Genomic DNA, 25863 nt, shown 5'->3' on the forward strand with positions numbered 1-25863 from the left:
TCTCTCTCTCTCCTAGAAATAAATAAAACATCAAAAAAAAAAAAAAAAAAGAGTAACGAAAGTCTGAAAACAGTATCCAGATGTAGGCTGTTGCCTAAAAACACTGGGCTCACTTATTTCAGATGAATCACCAATACGACAGTATGAGCACATGGGTGAAATGTTACAGATCATTTGGGGAAATCCATCTGCAGATGATACACTATAATCTATTTTTAGATTTTCCTCGGAGGTCCGGGGTATTCTGCTCTCAGAGGAGTAATGACCAGCATGTGTCACAGTTCTCAGTCTCCATCCACCAATCCAATCACACTCTTCGGACAGTTCTGTGCTAAGAATGTCAAAGCGAGCTTCAAAGCTGGGAATTGTACCGCTTGTGTCCTATTTTGTCCACTGAGAACATCAGACAACATTTAACTTGGCTACATTCCTCCATTAATTCTCCTCAGGTCTAAGAGAAAAATGACTATGTTTAAAAGAATTACAGAACCGATTCTATTAAACCCTATTTCAAGCCCAACATATCATTTCCAATTGTAATTACTTTCATAGGAGGGTATTTGTGATAAGGCGCTGCTCCTGTAGCTAATTCAATGGCAGTTATTCCAAAACTCCACATGTCGGCCTTGAAGTCATAGCCTCTCACCTGAAAAAAGAACCAGGAAAAAACACAATTATAAAATTGGCAGGTCACACATCTTGAAGTCAGGAGTCTATAGCATTTATTACCACTTCGATATTACTTTGCTAAGGCTCAGCAATCAGGAATTAAATCTGAACTACATGATGCATTCTAGTAAACTGATTTGAATGAAATTTTAGTGTATTTAATGATACAAAAACATCACTTTTTAGTATTTTATTTATTTATGTATTCTTTACCTGTTCCATGACTTCAGGGGCCATCCAACACGGAGTACCAACAAATGTTTTTCTTACTTTATTCCGGGTAACATCACCCCCTGTTGCTAAGAATGCACTTACCCCAAAATCTAAAAGAAAAAAAAAAAGCACCATTATTTTATATAAAACAAATTTTGGCTTCAGAAACATCTCTTTTCCTGGTGAGCCTTCCCATGATGATGAATTAATTGTCCCAAACATCTGGGAGCTCTCTCAGGGACACGCCAAGGCAGACCTGCCATCTGCCACCCTACACTTTAGACCACACCAGCGTGAGTAATGGGTCAGCAAGCCCACCAGTCTGGAAGCTTAGTGTACCAAATTTTATTTTCTATCAAAAAGGTATCAAAAGTCATAACTAACCATAATGGATGACAGCAATAAAAATAATAACACATGCTTAATGCCCTAAATATAAAGCATCTCAGTTTTTAGCTGAAATCATTTATAAGAGTAGCACTGGAAGCAGTAAAAATAGTATGTAAGGTAGTTTCCGGGGCACCTGGGTGGCTCAGTCATTTAAGCATCCAACTTTGGCTCAGGTCATGATCTCACAGTTCGTGGGTTCAAGCTCCGTGTCAGACTCTGTGCTGACAACTCAGAGCTTGGAGCCTGCTTCAGATTCTGTGTCTCCTCCTCTCTCTGCCCCTCCCTGCTCTCTCTCTCTCTCTCAAAAATAAATAAAACATTAAAAAAAAATTTTTAAGTATTTAAGGTAGCTTCCTTTTTTTTAAATATTTATTTTTGAGAGAGAGAGAGAGAGCAGGGAGGGGCAGAGAGAGGAGGAGACACAGAATCTGAAGCAGGCTCCAGGCTCTGAACTGTCCGCACAGAGCCCGTCATGGGGCTCGAACTCATGAACCATGAAATCACGACCTGAGCTGAAGTCAGACACTTAACCTACTGAAACACTCAGATGTCCCTGTGATGTAGTTTCTTTTCTTGTCTTTCTTTTACGATGATTATTTTCTAGTCTCTAATTCCACATCACCAATGTTTGGGGAGTGGGTTTTCTTTTTCCTTAGGGTGGTTTGGGGGACGGGTGAAATAAAGGGGATTAGTTCACTTATGGTGATGAGCAGAGTAGTGTCTAGAATTGCTGAATCATTAAACTGTCCACCTGAAATTAATGTAACACTGTATATTAATTATAGCTCAATAAAAATTTAAAATAAAGGATAAGTAACATTCATCTTCCACATTCTCATGGCCTTGTTTAAATGGTGCTAACACCTCAGGCAAAATCATAACAGCAAATCCAGCAAATCCACAAACTCAGGTACATAAAGCCAACATGCCCAGGTTTGTACATATGTAGCAATCAACACAAAGGAAAAGCTCAGTCAGCAAAGATTGTTGTGGCTTTTTTTCCTATGTTTGGTTTCTGGATAATTTTCATAGGTATAGATACAACAGTTTATAGAATGAAAAAAATTTTTTCTTTTAATATAATTGATTGTCAAACTGGCTTCCATACAACACCCAGTGTTCCTCCCAGCAAGTGCCCCCTTCAATGCCCATCACCCACTTTCCCCTGTCCCCCACCTCCCATCAACCCTAAGTTTGTTCTCTGTATTTAAAAAAACACTTTTCTTAACATCCATTACATTCTAGAAATTCTTTTAGTGAGCAGATGAATTAGGCATAGTGTATACAATTATACGCATGCATTTATGCAAGAATGTTTTTTTTTTAATATTTTTATTTATTTCTAGGAGAGAGAGAGAGACAGCGTGAGCAGGGGAGGGTCAGAGAGAGAGGGAGACACAGACTCCGAAACAGGCTCCAGGCTCTGAGCTGGCAGTCAGCACAGAGCCCGACGCGGGGCTCAAACACACGAACCGCGAGATCATGACCTAAGCGAAGTCAGACGCTCAACCAACTAAGCCACCCAGGCACCCCTATGCAAAAATGTTTGTATGTTACAAAAGAGAAAGGAATACCTAGTGATTATTAATGCATGCATTTCTGCTTAGATTTTTATTAAAAGTTAAAACTAGTCAGTAAGTTCAAATACCAACTACTCAGGGCTAGTAGAGACCTACCAGGTAGAGCCAACTCAAGGACAGCTCAATAGTAACCTGATAAATAGTAACTTAAAAAGGTAGTCAACACCTCAAAATGCCACAGCAGACTGTATAGTGTGAGCCCCTGCAAATTCCTCTCATTTAATTCTCCTTTGCTGGTCCCCTTTGATGACTACCAAGGCAACAGCAATTACCCAAGAACAAAGTCAAGCACAAACCAAGGTGAAAAGGTATTAGCATTCTTGGATATGAAGTTATGCAATAACACTGTAACCAGTTCCCTCAGTTGAAATACATTGGCTGTTTCGTTTTATTTACATTTAAATTTACTCAACTCTCTAAAGGATTTCAAGTACAAGTAAAAGGAATAAAAATTGACAAATGGAGTCTTTGTTCCAACTGCTACTCTCATGTTAATACTGAGCAAAAGTGTATTTTGAAAATGCTATATAATTTAATTTGCACATGTGTGCCAAACTGAAACTATTTGAATTCTTATATTTCATCAGAAAAATGAAGTCTTGTGAAAAGAAATCTCTAGAACCAGTAAGCCAGTGTCCTGTAGGTAGGAGGAAATAAATTCATGTTCTTACAGAAGAGCTAGGTGAATAAAAGCATTTGTAAACATCTACAATATTTAGCTAGAGGAAAAGATAATATGATGAGCTTTGAAAAATACTAATTTCAACTTAATTTGTATTTCTGAAGTTTCAGTTCAACAATGAATCCAACACTCCATTTCTTTTTCGTTTGTTTCTTTTTGAGAGAGACAGACAGACTGTGTAAGCAGGGGAGGGGCAGAAAGAGAGGGAGACACAGAATCCAAAGCAAGCTCCAGGCTCTGAGCTGTCAGTAGAGCCCAATGTGGGGCTTGAACTCAGGAGTCATGAGATCATGACCTGAGCCAAAGTCGGATACTTCACCGGCTGAGCCACCCAGGTGCCCCTCCAACATTCCATTTCTATTAAAATAATTTTGTGGGGCGCCTGGATGGCTCAGTCGGTGAAGCGTCCGACTTTGGCTCAGGCCATGATCTCAGGTTTGTGAATTCAAGCCCAGCATCAGCTCTCTGCTGTCAGCACAGAGCCCACTTCAGATCCTCTGACCCCCTCTCTCTGCCCCTCCCCGGCATGCACTCTCCCCAAAATAAATAAATACTTTCAAAAAATTAAAATCAAAATAAAATAATTTTGTGGGGCACCTCAGTGGCTCATTCAGGTAAGCGTCCAACTTTGGCTCACGTCATGATCTCACGGTCCAGGAGTTCAAGCCCCACATCAGGCTGTGTACTGTCAGCACAGTCTGTTTCAGATCCTGTCCCCCTCTCTCTGCAACCCCCCACTTGCATGCTTTCTCTCTCTCTCAAAAATAAATAAACATTATAAAAAAACAATAATTTTGTAACAATATAGTACTAAGTACATATCAACCGTAAATAACTAAAATTATGGGTAGAAATTACTCTAAGGAAAAAGATTTTTTTTAATGCAGTTGAAGCAATCCTATACCCTAGTCTCTCCTAGAAGATATAATTCAGATAAAAATCCATAGTTAACATTAAATTTTTTTAATTCCTTAAAAATACCATATGATTACATTAGACTTGTTTAATACTGCAAAAACAATTGAAAAAGATGCACAGTAGCAACTTATTACTGACAATACCCCTTCAATATATCCTTCATGATTCACGTATTTATTCATAGGCTCCACTTAGAACACTCACTTTAAAGCCATAAACAGATGGTTAAATGTCTTTACTGCTCAGAACAAAAAATTCCAGGAGCAGAAAACGCCAATCCTAACATCTACTCACCCTTAGGACTACAGAATAAATGCACGATGTGCTTCTATGTATTGCCAGTGTGTATACAGAAAGATTTCTATGTGCTGAGAAACATTTTGACCAGAGAACACAGGGTTCCTGTGTAAAAACGAAAACCGGTATTCCGACCAGTGTACCTAGGGCAGGGAGAGCGAGGTGGTGGACCGCTGCACTGAAAAGAGCCCTTGTTTTCGGAGGAGTCCGTCTACACAGCCAAACGGAGCACAACCAGACAGACGTGGGTCAGAAACCGTAAACATCTCTGCGGCGACACGGGATCTCGGGCTACACACAGAGCTAGCCCGCCCGTCTTCCTGCCTCCAGAAATAACTGCATCCCAAACCAGAAAGGATGCTTTCATCCCAGTAACTGAAGGCTCTCTCACATCTTCTGAATCCACCCTCCTCGCTCCTTCCGCACTGCCGCTGGGGTGGCCTGCTGAACCCCCACCGTCGTCCCGCTTCCCAGGAGATGGCACCCTGGCACCTAGTTCTCTCTCTCCCCGACTTCTTGAAAGGCTTGAAGGGCCCTCTGCTCCCCGGGAGGAAGTCAGAGTCTCTGAGCACAACACGCACATGCACATCCGACTCCCCTCCTCCTCCTCCCCCGCCTCAGCTGCCCCTACTCGCAGATGCAGACCTTGAGCTGGGCGCTGCCCAACCACTTGCTGTTTATTCCCCGAATCCATCACCAGCCTTGCACTCAGGGCGTGGCCTGTGCGCCCGATGCTTTGTCGTGGTCCAGGTACGCTGTTCCCTTCAGTAAGCGCAGGGCGAGCGGCAGGGGGCGTTCCGTTCACCCTTATTACTAACAGAAGCATCTTTGGCGCCTGACTCTCGGGGCTCTTTGCCACAGCTGACGCCTTCGTATTGGGGTACGGTTAGTCTGATGCGCGGGCAACACCTTTGCCTAAGGTGTGGTGTACGATTAAGTAACTCTGGGAACTGTCTTACTTGATACATGTGAATGCTAAGCCCTGCGGCGGATCCCCAGGGTTTGCGGCACAGACACCGAATCTGGAGAGTGGGCAGGAAACAACACGGCCCGGTCCTCACTGGCAGGGGCCAGGGCTGCGCTGAGGGGTTGGCAACACCCTTAGCCTGGGCTTCTGGGACTCTGTTTCCTTACCTAGCCTCTTGGTTATGCTTTTTATTATATTACGTTCATATTTAGAGTGATGAGGGAAACAAAGGCAAGAGAAATGTAGCTACAATTAAATCTCTGTACGGCTTGCAGACACCTGGAACATGCAGCGCATGGCCTTCCTCAAGCAACTGATGGCTGTCTTTTACTTCCTTGACGTTTTTGTTTTATTAAAGACTTTTAAAAGTAACCTTTATCTTAACAACAGCTAGCCCCTCAAGCCCCTGAAAGCCTTGCTTCCCAATTCCTTAGAGGCTTACACTATCCCTAACCCCCACTAACTTAAAAGTATATAATCAGGGGCACCTGGGTGGCTCAATCAGCTAAGCGACCGACTTCAGCTCAGGTCATGATCTCACAGTTCGTGGGTTTGAGCCCTGCATCAGGCTCTGTGCTGACAGCTAGTTCAGAGTCTGGAGACTGTTTCAGATTCTGTGTCTCCCTCTCTCTCTGACCCTCCCCTGCTCACGCTGTCTCTCTCTCTCTCAGAAATAAATAATAAAACATTAAAAAAAAATAAGTATATAATCAGTCACTCCTCCCAACCCAGTGCAGTTCTTTCTGTCCACAGGTCTTGTCCTCTGGCTTTAATAAAATCACCTTTTACGGGCACCTGGGTGGCTCAGTCGGTTGGGCGTCTGACTTCGGATCAGGTCATGATCTCACGGTTCGTGAGTTCGAGCCCCGTGTCTGGCTCTGTGCCGACAGTTCAGAGCCTGGAGCCTGCTTGAGATTCTGTGTCTCCCTCTCTCTCTCTCTCTCTCTTTTTGCCCCTCCCCCAGCTCACACTCTGTCTCTCTCAAAAATAAACATTACAAAAAAATGTCTTTAATAAAATCACTTTTTACACCAAAGATGTCTCAAGAATTCTTCCTTAGCTACTTGCTGAAGAACCCCATCAATAACACGGTCCTGCTTCTTTTCACCACATATAAATATGCTTTAAAATAACTGTCAGGCAGATCAATAGAGGTACTATTCTCTACCTCTGAACTGGGGTGAGGGGATGAGTTTTTTTTTGGTTTACGGTAGAACAAAGGCGTATATCCTGAGTTTAAGAATATTACCAGTGAGGAGAGGGAAGGCATGAAACATGAACTACTATGTGTTGTTGTCTGTGTAGACACAGAGGAGCTAGGAGTGTAAGAGCCACAAAAGATTCCACATCCACGGGGGCCCTGGGCCTGGCTTTCAAGAAGAAGTTAAGACCTGGGTAGGCAAGCCTAAAAGGAAATGGCATTCTAGACAAAGGAACAGCGTGAGCAAAGCACAAGTGTTGAGCCACGAAGAAAAAGTGTCTGACAGCTGCAGGGGTGGAACACTCAAATACCTACAGGGGCCAGGCAGGAAAAAAGGAGGGAGGAGGGTCCCAGCAAACTAGCAGCACGGTCTCAATGATTAAAGGGCACTTGATACTTAGCGTCAGCACAGGGGGACCCTCGGAAGTGCTGGGCCCTCCCCAGGAGCCCCTTCTCAGTGCTCCCTGCCCCCGCTCTAAAGTAGGCTGCTGGAAGAGAGAAGCACCACAGAGGAATAGGGCCTGGTGCAGCCAATGTCCCAATTCTCTCACAGTGAGCCAAATATCGAGATCTTTATGTGAAAGCTCTCTTTTCTGTTGGTACTGGAAACAAATTTGTTTTTAAAAAACTGGACAGGCAAAATAGAGCAATTATGCCCCCCTGGTTTAGTCTGCAAAACTAATCTGCTAAGCTGTTACGATGTCTAAAATTTACCTAAAAGGCTTTACCATACACCATGCAACATTTTATTTATGAGACCCAAGTGGTCAGCTGGTATCCTGACCCAGGATGCCCAGTGCCGGAAGGTTCTGGTAGCGTTTGATTAAGGATGCGAGAGGCAGCTGCTACAAGTATTTCTGTTATCTGTATCTAAGTATAGATAAGTATGAGCCAGGTGAATGCCCAAAAGGGGCTATTATTGGAGAATATTAATGCCAGTCACCTGTTGGCAGGCATGATGCATGTCGGAAACAGGCTTTCACTGATGAAAGTAAAGGCAGCACACAGAGAAGGGCTAAAATATTTTAGTTATAACTCTCATTCTTGCGTGAATAAAAAGAATGTAGCCAGGCCCAAGAGTAAGCTAAATCCCTCCCCAGTTCTAGGCCTAGTCTGATTCTAGACTCCAAGTCCAAGTGTCTAAGAAGATTGCATCTGGAATGTTGGCATGTGTGCTTCGAGGGAATTTTCATTCACCTAGAAAGACAGAGAGCAAGAACTTCCTTGAGCGTGCAGAACAAATTTGAGAGCTCTTTAGGGGCTTGTTTGCTAATGAAAGGCAAAATTTGGTCTGAAACTCGATTGCCTTAAAACCTGGGAGTGGCGTTGCTGTTGAAGGGCCAAACATAACCTGCCTCAAACATCTGTAACAGCTATCAATACCTATAAGGAGGAACCTGACTTGTGCATGAGAAACTGGCTCAAGTTAGTTCAACCCTTGGACAGAGAATCGTGGAATCAGCATTTGATGGTTCAGAGCTTCCTAAAATGTATTCAAAATGGGTTACGACAGATCAGATCCCTTCAGACCTGCACGTGGTTGGTTGGGGGTCTGAGATAGCAGGAGCCATCGCAGCTACAGAAAATCCTGGTGGCTCCTTACTCGAATCTGTCTCTTTTCCCCTAGTGTCTTGGTCTAGAAAAGCAGAGAAGCACGGAGACCGTAGAGGAGCCCACCCACGGAGCCTCAGTCCCAGGTAAGGGAAGCTGAGCCCCATCCACTCAGCACCCTGGACTACTGTTGCACTTTCTCTAGCCCAAGAGGAAATTTGGGAAAAGCAGTTGTTTAGGAATAGTCAGGAGTAAAATCAACAGGGCCTAAAATTTAATAGAGACTCTGGAAATGTAAGGGATTAGATAAGTTCTTAGGAAAATATGATGATGTAGTGGATATTGGAATTGAAAAAGAAGAAGGAATTAAAAAGATTAAATGACTTGCTAAAGACCACATAGCAAGTTATTGAGGGCCTGAATAAAATCCACAGCTCTTCACCCTTCACAGGAGTCAGCCACTTAGCCTTGGTCTCCTTTTTGAGAAGGTTTTGGTCAGTTCCTTTCTGAACTGAAAAGGAAACGCAAGGTGGAATAATGGGGTTAATACTGCACAAAATCTTGAGCTCTTTCCTGAGTAAAGATCAAGTTGTGATTACCTAACATAGAAAAACTAGTATGAGGTTCTTTGGTTATTCTGAAATGTTATATTTATGTCATCAAAAACAATCCCTTAATAATTTGGTTTGATTCCCGGTTTTGGGGTTTTGTTTTGTTTTCTCACAAGAGACTCTTAAGGCTTTACTGGCAAAATTGAAGCGTACTTCTAAACACCCAGGAACATTTTCAGGACTGCCAGCATCCGGCTTTCCTGAGTCCCACAGGTTTCCTTAAAACCTTATGCCACCACTGTTGGAAAAATAAACATTGTATATAAAGAAGTACATTACAATTTAAATTATGCAAACTATATAACAACGGGTATAAAACAGAAGCAAACATTTTCTTAACAGAGCAGGCTACAGAAAGTTGTTTCTGTTTTAGAGAGAATGCACATGCTCGCGCAAGCAGGAGAGGGGCTGAGGGAGAGAGAATCTTAAGCAGGCTCCACGCCTCAGCGCAGAGCCCAACCCTGGGATCGTGACCTGAGCCAAAATCAAGAGTTGAATGCTCAACCAACTGAGCCACCCAGGCACCCTTAAAGTTGCTTCATTTTAAAGTTCTTCTAATGTTTTTTATAGAAGGTGTGCCAGTGATGCAGCACCCCACTCACATTCAGGAAGCAGGGGGTGTTCACAATAGTGTCTAGCTGATGTGGGGTTAGAAGCCAGGGGGCTTGCAGAGCTCTGATTCAGACCTTCTAGTGAGAGCTAATGAGAAGAAAAGCGATGTTAATTTAAACAGCAATGTTATGTGACCTAAACAACATGAGCAGAAGAAATATGTTAATGTGCCTAATATACAACACTCAGTACAGAACTAAAAGTGTCATCTTCTGCTTGCTGGCAATTCCTAGGTGCCCTTTCCCTGTGGATTTTCTTGGTGAGAGAAGGAAAGGACAGACCAGGGTAAATAAAGTGTTTAGGAGCTTCGGAATCAAATCTCACCTCTTCCAACTGCAATCCAGACGGACCACTTATTCTATCCAGAATAATCTCCCTAAAGTACAGTTCTGATTGCATCACACACTGGTCAAAATGACTCTCCTGATACAGCGTCTGAAGAACAGCAAAGCCGCCGCACGCCCCACCCCAGCCAAAGTTCCATCACGTATGTGGAAGCCAACAGGCTTCCAGTATTGTTTCCTTCTGGCTGATGCTCACCCAGTGACCACGTACTCTGGGAAAGTGTTTTTAGCTTCACTGACCAAATCAGTTTTCCAGTTTTATTTTTTTTAATGTGCAATTACATTCAGCCTTTCTACCCATTTTTCTGTTTGTTGTATTTCTGCTTATAAATTAAGTAGGAACAGCTTTTCACTCCCCTGGAGCCCTGCGATCCTTAGAGTGTCATCAGATCTCGGGGTACCAAAAGCCAAGTCTGAGTGGAAACAGGGAAGGCCATCCCCTCGTTCCTGCTGAGGAGCCCTGCAAACCCAGGCAAAAGAAGGCACAGGAAAGCGCTGACTCAGAGGTGGCTGAGGGGACGCCTCAAGTCCTAGTGGACACCGTACCTCGGAGAACCCATCTGTACACTTTACAAGAGATGGTCCCTATGGGAGATGATTAAAATAGCACCATTCCAGTTGCCGCAAGTATTTAAGCAAACAATTTACATCATTTCCACAAAGTTTTCAGAAGGATTATTGAGGCTACTGCAATCTTCAAGGAAGCTGCAGATTTTTAAGTCTGCAATAAAGAAAACCTCACATTTAAAACACTTAACATGGAAGTCACTGAAATACAAGGATCATATATTAAACTTTGTTGCTCAGTATTCTTTTAATCTAAATTTGCTAAATGGTCATATTTTCATTAGCTCATTCATTAGCAACTATTTACTGTGCTCTAAGTGTCATTTCCAGTTTTAAACCCTGCCCTCATGGAGCTGGACTTTAAGCTGGAGCAGGAGTGGAAGGAGAAGTAAATATGGTTAATGCACAAAATTACTAAGTGTAACGCATAGCAGTGTGCATCGGAAGCACCTGTGGGCTTCTTCAAATAAAAGAAGAGGCTCCACCTCCCACATTTTAGATTCAGAAGCTCCAGGGAGGAAGAGCACAAGAATCTGCATTTTTATCAAGTTCCTAGGGTGACAGTGATATTGCTGACCTAAGACCACACTCAAAAACACTAACACAGTGTACACTGGTATATGCAATAAAGAAGAATAGATCAGGGTGTAGGGAGAACAGGGTAAAGAAGGCTACAATTTACCATAAGATGGCCATAAAAGCCTCACTGATGTGACATTTGAGCTCAGTTCTAAAGAAGGTACTGAAATGACTATTCCAGATAGAGCAGCCAATGCAAAGGTCCTGAGGCAGGGGTATGCATGGCAAGGAGACCAGTTTGCCTGGAATGGAGTAAGAGAGAAGAGGAAGAGATGAGATCATCAAGATAATATTAGGGACCAGATCCTGTAAGACCAGGTGGGCTTTAATACTTTTGATTTCAATATGAGAGGGAAGGCATTTGAGGGCTTTAAGTAAAGGCATGACACAAGCTCAACTTGGTTTAACAGCATCACTCTGGCCGCCATATAGAGAACAAAGCGGGCAAGAGCAGAAGAGGAGATCACCACAATAACCCAGGCAAGAGCTGATGGTGGCCCGGACCAGGAGGACAGAAGGGGAGGTGGTGAGACGTGGTTAATAAGAGGAGTTGTTGACAAACCAGGCAGGAGGGGTATGAGAGAAAGAGAAGGAGCAGGAAATATTAATTCCTGGTCTATTCCATGCAAGGACAGAGCTGCCATTAAAAGAAGCAGGGAAAACTGTGTGAAGGGCATTCTGTTAGGGGGCATGCAGGTTATAGAGTTTTCCTGTGTTGAAATTATACCAGCTTTAGAGTTTAAAGGAAACTTGAGAACCCAAGAACCTTATTTTATAGGTGATACAGACTATGGCCAGCAAAAGACTTGGCTGGGGGCACAGATTGTCAGTGACTTGGAAAGCTAGATAGTCTTCTGCTACTGTGTCTTCAAGTGTATTCCATGTAATCAAGTGTTAAATTTATATTCCAGAGTATAAATAAATGTGAACTCTATTCAAATTTCCTAAAAATCTCCAGTGTATGGTATGATACATTCAGTAACTTATGTTACTACAAAAACACCTTTTCCTAAATCATTCCTATTTACCATACACATTTAAGATTTATCCCAGGTGCCTGGTTGGCTTAGTCAGTTAAGCGTCTGACTTCAGCTCAGGTCATGATCTTGTGGTTTCTGAGTTTGAGCCCTGCACTGGGCTCCATGCTGACAAGCAGAGCTTGCTTCAGAGCCTCTGTCCCCCTCTCTCTCTGTCCCTCCCTGGCTTGTGCTTTTTCTCTCCCACTCTCAAAAATAAATAAGCATAAAAAAATTTAATGAAATATTAAAAAAGATTTATCCCCATGGCAATGTATTACACTAGATTTCATGAATGTGGGGAAACCTAGTTTCCCCAGGTATATACATTTCCTTCTGCTTACAAATTTTTGAAATTAAACTAAATAGTTAACTGTTTAATATCTATTTCACCTGAACGGTAAACTTAGGACAGCAGACATGAGGTCTCTCTTGTAAGCATCACAGCCGCTCAGAGGGCTATGTCTACAACACAGCAAATACGCAGTAAACATCTGCCAACCACCACTTCAGGTGCATAAAACCCACACAGTTAATGTTGGCCTTTTCTCCTGGGAAGGACCGTTTTTTTGTCATAACAAAAGCAGGTTCTGGGAAGCAGAAAAATAAATGAAGAAATGATCATATGAAGAACTGAGTTGGACTGCTCTGCTTGAAGTCGAACAACTCATGTTTTTCCCAGACCTCAGCAGCATGTGGTAATATATAAAGTGTAATTTAATGACACTGCAGGCCCTTAAAGGCAGGAAGGGAGAAAGGAAGAGAAGGAAGGAAAGAGGGAAGGGAGGAGAGGAGCAGGGAAGGAAGAAGGATCCCAAATCCCAACTGCCCCATGTCCTAAATGCTCAAACCTTGAAGCTCAACCTTATGCCCCATGCAGCTAAATATACACACCGGGGAAATACTCCAGCAGGAGCAGAGCAAAGGGATTCCCCCCATTGTGTTCACCCCATAATACTTCCTTATGTTGTTGCTCAAGCAACTGCTAGCAGCTGTTAAAGGATAGGAAGCTGCTTAAAAAATCTCCCAAGTATTTCCCACTGATGATAGACAGATGGACTGGAAGACCAGGTTTCCAGCATTGAATGCATTCTTGCTTCATGCTAGGGGTTTCACCAAATGTTACCACTTGATTTGTCAAGATCCCAAAATTCAGAGAGCCACATTAATTTGCTGTCCCAAGGGACACCTGGGTGGCTCAGTCAGTTAAGCGTCCCACTTCGGTTCGGGTTGTGATCTCATGGTTTGTGGGTTCGAGCCCTGCTTCGGGCTCTGTGCTGACAGCTAGCTCAGAGCCTGGAGCCTGTTTCAGATTCTGTGTCTCCTTCTCTCTCTGACCCTCCCCTGCTCATGCTGTCTCTCTCTCTCTCTCAGAAATAAACACATTAATTTTTTTTTTTAAATAATTTGCTGTTCCTGTTTATTTAAACATAAGAAAAAAATGAATAGACAAAAGTTTTGGCATAATTCATTAAACCATAATTCACATAATTATAAACCTTCTTAAACTCAAAACACACATTGTGGTTCACTATATAGCACTCTGATACCCTCCAAAGATCTTAATTTGCACTTGTACTCTATTTTCTGAGTATGCCAATGTTCTCAACTCGCACGCTCTGCTTCAATCTTCCTTAACTGTATTAATCATTGCATTTGTAGCTGGGTAACGCAGAACTTGCCTTAAAGCAGGAAGCAGAAAAGCACGGGCGTATGAGATTGGAAAAATAGGCAGGGCCTTCCTATGCCATGTTAGGGAGCTGGGGCTTTATCCCACCAGCAACAGTTTTAATCTTTATCCAAAGGAATTATATGGTCAGATGTGCACTGTAGAGTTTTCACTCTGGTGATGTAGGGGGAATCCATGGGGTAATGGAAATGGGAGAGCAAAATGATATGACAGGTCAGATGGAGAGCACATAGCAGCCTCATCTCCCTAGCCTGCCTGCTCCTTATGATCTTACAACGTCCTAAATAATTAAAGAGCCCCACCCCCATTTCAAAACAGAAGCAATGTGAGCTAATTCTAAAATGGAATGTGTGTTAATTCCTTTAACCCTCTAGTATTTTTCCATTGTTCAGATATGGAAACTGAGGTGCACAGTGTTAAATAACTTGGTCACAGGGCTAGAAGGAGTTATGCCAGGATTCAAACCACAGCACTCTGGTGACAGAGCCCTGCTCTAAGCCAATACACCCACAAATACAATGACACTGTCATTTCCTGATTCAGATGCCTCAGGGACCTTCAGACCTTTCTATTTTTTTTAATGTTTATTTTTGATAGAGACAGAGCACGAGCTGGGGGAGGGGCAGAATCCGAAGCAGGCTACAGGCTGCGAACTGTCAGCACAAAGCCCAATGTGGGACTAGAACCCACGAACTGTGAGATCATGAGCTGAGCCAAAGTCAGACACTTAACCTACGGAGCCACCCAGGCACACTAGACCTTTCTGATAGTAATTGGAGGCTGTCTCCCTTGTACACAGGGATCCCAGATTACCTTGCGTGAAGCAGCAGGCCCTCCTAACAAAAGATAATACTCTCGCTCCACCGTTTTCCTCAAATCGCCACACCCGCCCNAAAACAAGAGCCTAGTGGCTATGGGAATAAAAAACCAGAAAGGAAGGGAGGGAGGGAGGAAGAAAAAAGAAAAGAAAGAAAAAAAAAGAAAAGAAAAGAAAAGAAAAGAAAAGAAAAGAAAAGAAAAGAAAAGAAAAGAAAAAGAAAAAGAAAAAAGAAAAAAGAAACAAAATCCTCCAGCACCACACACACTTTGCTCTGGCTCCTTGAGAATAATACCAGAGTTGCACGTATTCATGGCAGAACGTTAGTCATAGTTGTTCGAGACCCAGACTGAATACACTTCAAGATGTACTCAAAGGCTGACTAAGGATATATAATCTCCTTCCCCAAAAATAGAGACACTACCCAAAGTCATACCAATGTGCTTTAGTGAAAAAATCTAAGGCATATATAAGCTTCATTTGGATGGTCTCAGATACATTGAGACAGATGTAATTATAGATTTCTAGACTTCTGGAGTATTAGGCTGCTTGAGCTCAGTAACAACTTGTTACAAAAAATTAGGGATGGGAAATTCACATTCACACACACACACACACACACGGAGTTTAAAGGCAAAAGTAAGAAAATGAGCATAAGATCTACCTAATATAATCCAGTAGTATGTTTCTAGAAAGCTTTTCAGAAATCAAAGGTTCTGAAATCAACATTTTAATAGTGCATTAGGAGTGGTCACTATTTAAAAGAATCCTAGGATAAATATATTTGCAGTGACCACCCCAAAGTGACCTGTTTTGTATGAATTTCTGCTTAGAGCAGTGTCTCTCATGAATACCAGACAAACAGGCTTAGTCACTTGCCAGAGAAAGCTCTAAGCTCTTCCTGACAATATGACAGAACATCAGATTGGAAAATAAAATGCTAGGCCGTGGGAAGAGCGTGACTTTCAAATAGCCACTCCTTTTGTCACATACTGTAGCAAAAACCTTCACATTTACCAGGGCATCCCATCCAAGTTTATTATCAGGAAGTTACATATTCAGGTTCCTTGAGCACAGAAGATATAATAAGTAACGCATTTTCTTTTAAACTATGAGTAGGCAGTCCCAAGTTGTAATTCATTACATCAAACCTGAAGTTTTCCGGTCTCAAAAAGAGTGTGGCGTCACTACTATGCTTAATTCGACACCAAACGACACCCAAGATGACTGCTTCTCCTATGCCCCCAAACCTTACCAGAGACTTGTGTTTCAACTTAAAGGAGCAGAGAGAGGAAACTTGCAGAATGTTTCTGGCTTCAAAATGGAATCCTTACACAGAGAGGTGCAAGAGCTAGTGATCGCTATTGGTCTCCACCCCAAACTGGCATCACTTATACACAGATACAGGGCTGTCTTCCTGCAAATCTCACAGACATGGGGTCACAGCTCTGGAGCCAGACTCCCCGAATCTCAAACCTACTTGTGACCTGGGCAACTCACTTCCCATCTCTCCTCCTTAGTTTCTTGTCTGTAAAATGGGCTGTGGTGGATAAGTCATAGTGGGCTCAGCACAGAGAACCCAGCCTGGCACACAGGAAGCACTCAGTACACATTAGTTACTTATTTTACATCCATAGTCAATAGAAACATGTAATTTCCACAGAATTTGTATTTTTAGATGTAGAACCAAGCATATTTGCTTTATTCACCATACTTGTTGGTTATTTAAAATGAGAGCTTCTCATAGTCTGAACCAGACACGTTAATTTCCCCTTTTCTAATTAAAAGTTCTGAGAAAGGAAATATATATATGGTAGTTTTTTTTAATAAAAATTGTAATGTTTTCTATTACAATAGCACAAATACTTTTTGAAAACAATGCTCATGATGATACTCTCAAAGTAAACAATACATTGAAAGAAATAAATGCATGGGGCGCCTAGGTGGCTTAGTCGGTTAAGCGTCCGACTTTCGCTTAGGTCATGATCTCGCGGTTCGTGGGTTCGAGCCCCGTGTTGGGCTCTGTGCTGACTGCCAGCTCAGAGCCTGGAGCCTGTTTCAGTCTGTGACTCCCTCTCTCTCTGACCCTCCCCTGCTTACGCTGTCTCTCTCTCTTAGAAATAAATAAAAAACATTAAAAAAAATTAAAAAAAAAAAAAGAAAGAAATGCAAACGTTCTCCCCTGCTTAAATTTTATCTCAAAAAACAGGTCTTAAGGAACATAAAGATGTAAAAAGAAAGGACTCAAACAGCCTGAATAAAAGCAATGTACTATCTCCCCAAAGATAATAGGTAGCAACAAAAAGAGAAAGTCTACCTCTTCCGTTGCGGAGTCTCCACTTTCCTCTCCCACCCACATCCCCTTCTTCACCCACCTGACAATGATGCCAGCAAAGATCTCGAAGACTCCTGGTCCCAGTAACCAACCACCTGACCAAGAAAGTCAAAATCCTAGGAAACAGGGAGAGGCAGCCGCGCCTGCCTGTTCCAAGGAAACATTACAAGGGTTTTTCTTAAAGCAATAATCTTATTTTATAGTTAAAACCAGAAAAAAAAAAAAAAAGTAATTTAAAGTACCATAGGAATTCAATGTTGTGCTGAGGTTAGAAAAGGTGGAAAAAAATGAAAATATGAATTCCAGAAAGCCACAGCCCCAGAGATGTAGGAGCTGCACAATTTAATTGCCTGTTTACCCACCATTATACACCGGGGAGATGGCGATCTCTCAGCTGGTCTGACACAAGCATGACGTCACACGCACAAAGGGGATACCACGGGGAGTCCAGAACGGCTGTATACTACACCTTCACTATGCTGGCCAGGCACTTTTCTTTTCTTTTTTTTAAAAAAAAATTTTTTTACATTTATTTATTTTTGAGAAACAAAGCACAAGTCGGGGAGGGGCAGAGAGAAAATAAGACCCAGAATCCAAAGGAGGCTCCAGGCTCGAAGCGGTCAGCACAGAGCCTGATGGGGGGCTGGAACTCACAAACCGTGAGACCACGACCTGAGCTAAAGTCAGATGCTCAACTGACTGAGCCACCCAGGCGCCCCTGCCAGGCACTATTCTAAGCACTTTACACATGAACTCATTTAATCCTACAACTACCCAGGTGGCTTTCTGCACGTGCCCTTCTGAACCCAGCAGCCCCCACAGGGCAAGTGTGTACAGGGTCACACTCAATACCACCACCCACAGTGAGGAAAAAATCCAAGGCACAAGAGGGAGAGAAAAAGTCAGGAATCCTTACTTCAGGGGATCCCAAGTGAGAAAATGAAATGGCCAATATGCTACAGAAGGCCTGAAGGAAGAGCTCAGGTCACTAATCTGACAAGAATAACAGATGAAGTGACTGGCACAGTGCCAAGAGGCAGAATAAGGCAAGGGCTGACCTGCTTTTGCATTTCAAAGGCAGCTCACTGCTATTCTGACTCTTGGTGAGAAATGATCGTTTCATCACCAAAGAGAGAAACTTAGTTGTACTTCCTTATCAGCTTAGAGCAAGATTAATGACAAGTTAACTTCCCAGTTCCATAATTAATAAGCATTAGCTTTTTATAACTCAGAAGAGCCCCTAAGAGTTGAACCCCTTGCAAGACTAATTTGAGGCCCATGTGACCTCCAGGCGGTGCAAGGGAGATGGGCGCAAGCCTGCTGGTCCTGAGAACAGCAAGAATGGCAGTGACGTGAAGAACAGAAGTACGGCAGCAGCTGCCGTGTGTGTCGTGTGCCAGCCACTGTTAGGGTCTCTGCATGTGCGGAGCCTCCTTTGATTTCACACACAAGAAAGATGAGGGGGGTTATATCTGTATCCCTTTTTATGGAAACAGTCTTAAAAAAGGTGAGTAGCTTGACCAAGATCTCATAGCTTGACTGGTGACCTGGGAATTTCAACCAGACCTTGTACTCTTGAGCACCCTGGGCTGAGATAGCCGGAGGCTTTTATCCACAAATGTTTTCAGTTGTCACTTGTTTCATCGAAGTATTTTTTTTTTTTTTTTCTAAATGGCCCTGGCCTGTGGGTAGGAGCCACTACCTAGAATAAGGACAAGATATGTATATATAAGGCGCTCACTTAGATAGCTCAAGAACCTGCATCGGGCTCTGTGCTGACAGCTCAGAGCCTGGAGCCTGTTTCAGATTCTGTGCCTCCCTCTCTCTCTGCCCCTCCCCAGATTGTGCTCTGTCTCACAAATAAACAAACATTTTAAAAATTAAAAAGAAAAAAGAATGCCCAGAAACTGATCATGGTGGATACATGAGATTCTTCCTACTCTTTTCTGCTTTAGGCTACATATGAAAATTTTTATAATAAAAGGCTTTAAAAAATGACTTCGACTTATTGACAGTTTATTAAGTAATTTCCTTTCATTGGTTTTACCAGGTCATACTCAGTTCAGAATTCACAATGTTCTAAAAGGTATGCACTATACAGTCCCCCTCCCCATTATCCTTCTACTGTTTCTTTGTTCAAAGATACAGAGATATGTCTCCCCATTTCCTTCACAAAAAGCAACGTAACATATGCATTCTATTTCATGTTGTATTCATTTAACCATGTAGCCTGGCAGTATTTCTTTCATGTCAGCATGTACAGGGCTTTTTATTCTCCATTACAGCTGGTGGGTCTCCCATAACATAGATATACCATATATGATTTTAACCAGGACACCTAAGTTGTTTCTAACCTATTACAATCACAAACAGTGCTCCTATAAATAAGCTTATAATGTGTATTCCTGTCTATTGTCCCATTTTCTTGGTTTTACCATGCATTTCTCACACTTATTATTTAACTATTGCAGCAATTATATTGGCAGGAGTAGATCCAGGTTTCAAGGGACATGAAGCTTATACAATTTGGAAGCCCCTCTTTAAGACAGACAATACAAAATCAAAAATATGAAATTAGGTATAAGTGTTTCTATTTCTTAAAAGTAAAAAATTCATACCAATTCACTGGCATCCTAAAGATTAAGGTCCTCTTCTGGAATAGTTTCAGACAATTTAACAAAATTAAATAAATAAATACAATGCCTACATAGAATACCTCCTGACTGCCTAGAACGCCTCTCCAACTAAGACACCCTATCTCCACCTAGAACACTCTGCAATCCCAGACACACACTGCAGTTACAGGGCCCTGAAGCTCAAGTTTCAATAGGTACAGGGCACCTGGGTGGCTCAGTCAGTTAAGTGTCCGACTCTTGACTTCAGCTCAGGCCTTGACCTTGCACAAGCACAATATCGGGCTCTGTGCTGACAGTGCAGAGCCTGCTTGGGATTCTCTGTCTCTCCCTCTCTCTCTGCCCCGCCCCTGCTTGTACTATCTCAAAATAAATACACTTAAAAAAAAATAGGCGCAAAAAAAATAGGTGCAAAGGATATCTGTGTCTTCTTGAATGACAGGCATTATCATCACCATCTCACAGATGGGGAAACTGAGGCTCAGAGATGCAACAGCCTGCCCCTCACTGCACAGAGGGCATTAAATCTGGCCTGTTTTGATTCCAAGGCCTTTGTGTCTAACTGATACACAGAGTGCCTCCACAGTGGTCTTAAGCCAACGACTAATAATATTTGACTAAATCTATCTTTTCAAAGAGAGCACTAATAAAAGCAAATGCTTTCATTATTAGTTCCTCAGGGAAGAAACATTGGATTTGAAACAAATTCTCCATTTCCCTTTTGTATTTTCAAAACCTCTTTTCTCTCCTTTAAAAGAAAATAAATAAAAGCCCCTATGAAAATACCCAACTAAATACAGAGCCCAAGGTCAGCACTGTGCTTGTCACACAGGCCAGGCATCACCTGACAGGTTCTCTGGCACCTAGAGAGGGACAAACAATGAATCAAAGAGATGACTCAAGGCTTATCCTTTGTGTTGGGGGCATGTTTGTTTTCTGCTGAGCTCTCCTGTTTCTAATAATACCCCAGATCCTCGCATTTGTCTAGAAACTAGACTAAAAGCAAGGACTGTGATCAACTCTGCTCTAATAACTTGATATATAAAGACCCTAAACCCTAAATGCTAGAAGAGAGGCCTCTTCCACTCCAACTCAAAAAGCAGCAGGCCGGCTGATTCAACATTTGGGGCAAACTTCAGCACGCTTCAACAGCAGAAGCCGCGTCAGGGAATCTCACCAAGGGCGTCTCTGGGATGTGTTGCTAGGAGCATTCAATGCCTGGAAGCCTGAGAGCTGGGCTGAATAGCCTGTGATGACAGGGACGGTTCGGTACAGGTAAGGACCGTCCAGCCAAAAATGCAAAAAGCAGTGATGGCTGAAGAGGACTGAGGAGACAAGCCTTAGAGGATGTGGGGGGAGCAAGAGTCAATACAGACATGGAGACACTTGATCCCAGACCTTTCGGGTTACTCTAGGTACAATAACAAAATGGGAAGTTCTGCACACGGAGGGCGCTTGTCTGGTGCACACACTCTGCAGACGGGCACTGCACCTGCACGCCTCCTGTCATGGACGGCCACGCAGGGTCACAGGGAAGACACAACAACCCATAGACCTGAGGGTTCACCATGCTTTCAGCACCGCTTCAGAAAGAGAAGGGTTTAAATTAATCGAAGGGTACAAGGTTCTAAACTTTCAAACACATCAAAAAACTCTCAAAAGTACTTTTCTCGCAGTTATATACATACCACCTTTGTTCAATATGAAAGTTAGCAAAAATGAAATTGAAAGTAAAATTGCTTGTATCAAAAGGCTATGTTCTAAAATAACATTATTTATAGGATGATTTAACAACAGCTTACCAAAACAACAGGAAAACATGTACTGCCTCAGACCCAAATGTTCTATAACAGGGCAGCCCAGATACATGCTTAAAATAGATTACATACATTCATTTTTTCGTTCATTCATTCATTCACTCTTTATTTGGAATGATTCTACGTTCCTTGAAACTGTAACACTTCTGTCAAAAGAATTTTTATTTTTATCAGCTTTACCTGCTATTTGTACGGAACCATCCTCACCCAGAAGAATATTACCAGCTTTCAAATCCCTATTAGAAAACAAAATGAAGAATGAATTATGGAATATAGACATTATATTGCATCAGTTCACTCAGAAAGATTTAAAAACATATCACATCATATAGCTGTTTAACATAATTATAATTTTATAAATATATAAATGGGGGGGAGCAAGCATGACACCTCTCCAGATTTTAAAAGTCACAGGGGTAAACTGTGATTTTATAGTTTGCTCCTGGGGGATGGTTAGGATTTTAGTAACAAATATTTTATGTGAAATCATTATCCAAATTTAATTAAATCATGAGTGTGTACATTCTTTATGTTATACAGTAGGAGACTGTCCATTAACTCACCACACGATCATTTTATCAAGAATTAAAGCTGATAATTCTATATAAAGCTGTTCTGTTTGCACTTAAATTTGTCTGCGGTGCAATTACAAATTAATCCCAGCAGCCTCTTAGACAATGGATTGGATCAGCCTCTCCCCTGGAGATATAATGATTATAAATGCCAATTATAATATTCTATAATATATTTCTTCATTATATAGAAGTCTTACCACTTAAAAAGAAAAATAACCACTTACAAGTTTGATATCTAAGGTCACATTTTTTTCTAGTTACCAAAAGACATGGCAGATATCCTTAAATATATGGCTCACATATAAGAGCGAGGTAGGGGAATTACAATACCAGTATTACTAATACTTATTTACTTGTAGCCATTCCTAGGGGTCCAAGTAACACTAACCCTTTTGAAATATCAAATGCTCCTATTCTAGGCTGTTTGGCTATTTAAAAAATCAGCATTTTATGTCACAAAAGGAGATGAAATCAGTTCCCCCTCCTATCCTCATACCACCATGCCAAAAATAATGAGCACATTACAACATGTGGGACAGTTTTGACTATATTAGAAGGTTAGAGATGCTATCCTGTTCAATTAATCATACTTCAAGACTAGTATTATTAATTTTTTAAATGAATTCACTGGGTACTTTTTACATTCTGCTTTTATTTCAGTGAAAATGGATAAAGCAATGCTGAGGATACTAATACATTTCATCAAAATTTATTCTCTTGGGGTGTGTGGGTGGCTCAGTCGGTTAAACTATGATTTTGGCTCAGGTCATGATCTCACAGTTCGTGGGTTTGAGCCCCATGTCTGGACTCTGTGCTGACAGCTCAGAGCCTGCAGCCTGCTTCGGATTCTGTGTCTCCCTCTCTCTCTCTCTGCCCCTCCCCCACTTGTGCTCTGTCTCTCTCAAAAATAAACATTAAAATTTTTTTTAAATTTATTCTCGTCTCTTTTAAGTACTTATTTTACAACTCTTCAGCCTAGCTCAGAAATAATGTTGATACCTACTGGCAATACATGTTTCCTTAATATTCTTTACAAACTAGAGCTGAATATACAAATGTCTGAATTTAAACATCTCTGCAGAAGTCATACCTGTGAATCTGACCATTTCTGTGTAGATAGTCTAAGCCTTCCAAAACCTCTTTAAGAATTGTTGCTATTATTGCCTCTTCCAGAACTCCGTTCTTGTGTTCCCCTCGGTTGACAATGTACTTTATGATATCCAACATGGAACCTATGTGGACAGACAGAAGAATCGAAAGGTCTTTGTAAGCACCTTCATTACCTTTCTAGCTTGGACACCACCATTTAGAAAATTGAACGGAAATGTCAAAATACATTTGTTTGACATGATTGCTCCGAAGGCACACAAACACTTGCCGGTGGCACGTGACCAGAAACACGAAATCCAAGTTTGCAAGAGTGCTTTCAGCATGAGAAGAATTCTGGGTCAGGAACCAAAAAATTGTTTGTGGTCACTCCAGGGTTACTCCCTTTCTCCCACACATACACGACTGGTTACAGACTCAAGAGGGGATTCAAGATGTCTGAACTGAAATAAAAGGGAGGAGGCAGCCAGGGGAACAGACTGCAGACTGCAGTGAACAGATGAGGGCCAGAAGCACAGATCTCCCTGAACATCTAGAATACAGGTAGGAGGGGAGGGAAAAATATACATATATTGCCTCCAGACCCCTGCTTATAACCAGAAGATTCCTTTCTGTGACTCTGAGCAATCTTTATTTTCGTTTACTTGATCCATATAATGTACCAACTTTCATGATGAAATTAATACACAGTACTTTGTTACCACAAACAGAGTAGTATCCTTGGCACTGTGAGTTCATGTTTCAACACATACTAATTAATATTCCAAACCTCCTGGTCATTTTAAAAGCACTAATTACCTGGGGGTTCAACATTTCTGAAGAGTTAACAAATGGCTTACCTCAGGACCTGAATCTGGCTCTAGGCTCTCTATGATTAACTGGGGGCACTGAGTTTCCCCATTGGGTATTACCACACCAGACTAGCTGCCGGCCTCTCATTAAGAGATTTAATGTGATAAATTATTATAAAAGAAAACATATACATATTTATCCCCTAGGAGAAACAAAACATCTATTTATTCATTGACTCTTAAATTCTTCAGTGATTTTGAAAATGATACTTCCACAACCATTTCATTTTTATTTTATAAGGATATACCTGGTAAGGCGTGTATGCCATCTCTGGATTGCTAGAAGAAAAAAGAGCAACGGTCCACTTCTGCCCAGGTTTCCCTGACCTGTGGAAACCTGTTTAAAACCTGTTCGTCTTACCTAGAGCCCAGGGAGACTAGCTAAATTGGATTCTTTTTAAAAAGACAATGAAATTTTCTATCAAGTCCTCAGGCAAGGGGATACAGGACATTTTCAAGCCAACCAAAGATTAATTGGGATCCAAAGAAAGAGAGGATATAAAATCCTCAGCTTGAGCAGTGGATCTGGGGCTTTCCACGGGCCCAGGTCACCAGAATCTTGAACCTGCCAACAAGAGGCTCGGTGAAGGTCATTTTACTGACAAAGCACCAGCCTCGGCAGAGCCCCGGAGCAGTGCCCACACGCAAACACCCCTAGCAGGATGCCTTTTTCTTTTTTCCTTCATTTCTTTCTTTTCCTGTTTAATTAAAAACCGGAGGGAGGCACTCAAGGAAACAATGACTAGTAGGATTGACAAGACTGGGAACAGAACCGAACTGGGCTCTCCCAGGCTCCCCACTGAGACCTGCGCAAGCAGACCCAAAGCAATTGCAGCATATTTGTCCTGTCTGCTCTGGGCCTCTGCTTGGTCCAAGAGGCTTTCTTTACAAAACAAAACAAAAAAAATTAAGATGCTTCCTCAATGCCACCTTCACTGGAACCAGGTCTGCAGATTAAAACGGGCTCTAGAATACAAATTCTGCTACGCTAGTTCTGGCTTCATCCAGCCACTGAAAAATGTCTTCCTCTGCTCCTAAACCACACTTCACGTCTGGGAAGGAAATATAGGGAGCGACAGATGTGGGAATGTTACAGATGTGGGTGTTACAAAGAAAATCACTGGGGCTTTCTAAGCTTAAATTTTCATGTCTGTAAAATGAAGGTGATAATTCCTGTGGCGTAGCATAGCTTTTAAGTCCACGGGTCCTACTGCCACAAATTCCAGCGCTCGCAGCTACTGTGTATGTGACCTTGGGCAAGCTGCCCAACTCCCTTGAGCTTTGGTGAACTTTCTGAAGAGCAGGGACAGTGACACTTGCCATTCAAAGATGCTGTCCAGATTAAATGAAATAAGGTAAAAAAAAAATTGCCTTGAGCAGGACCAAGCCACAGAGTAAGTGTTCAATAAGGTTAATAGCTATCATTATCATTATCTATCAACTAGTGATGTTAAAAGATTAAAATAAAAACTATGGCAATGTGAAAGTGCCTTGTAAGTTAAATTGCCAATGGCTTTTATAACTTCAGTGATCTAAGGCGAGAGGGAAAGTTACTTTGCCTTTTCAGATGCAACCACAGGATGAAAACTGTGCCACTTCCAATCAACACTGGAAGCAAATAATTTAGCATGCATCCAGTTTCTCTCCATTTCAAATGAAACAATAGTTACTGAGCACCCACTGGGTGCCAGGTTCAATAAGGGAGAAGTCCATTAGACCATGCTCTACTCATCTAGTCCACAATCTAATCTAAATCTGTACTGTCCAATATCATAGCCACTAACCATCTGTGGTTATTTAAATATAAGCTAGTTAAAAATGAATAGAAATTCAGTTCCTCC

At 42.0% G+C, this 25863-nt stretch overlaps 1 protein-coding gene across 1 annotated transcript in view; it reads right to left on the reverse strand.

Annotated features, from left to right (window-relative positions):
• STK39 (serine/threonine kinase 39) overlaps window positions 1-25863 on the reverse strand; it is a 258475-nt gene that overhangs the window by 195714 nt on the left and 36898 nt on the right. The window contains exons 5-8 of the mRNA XM_077751175.1: window positions 23155-23296; window positions 21670-21725; window positions 883-992; window positions 545-646 (exon numbers count right to left, since the gene is read on the reverse strand). Coding sequence (XP_077607301.1) covers window positions 545-646; window positions 883-992; window positions 21670-21725; window positions 23155-23296 — 410 coding nt within the window. The remainder of the gene's footprint in view (window positions 1-544; window positions 647-882; window positions 993-21669; window positions 21726-23154; window positions 23297-25863) is intronic.

Source organism: Crocuta crocuta, unplaced genomic scaffold (assembly GCF_008692635.1).
Source record: "Crocuta crocuta isolate KB4526 unplaced genomic scaffold, BGI_CrCroc_1.0 scaffold219, whole genome shotgun sequence".
NCBI classification, from domain to species: Eukaryota; Metazoa; Chordata; class Mammalia; order Carnivora; family Hyaenidae; genus Crocuta; species Crocuta crocuta.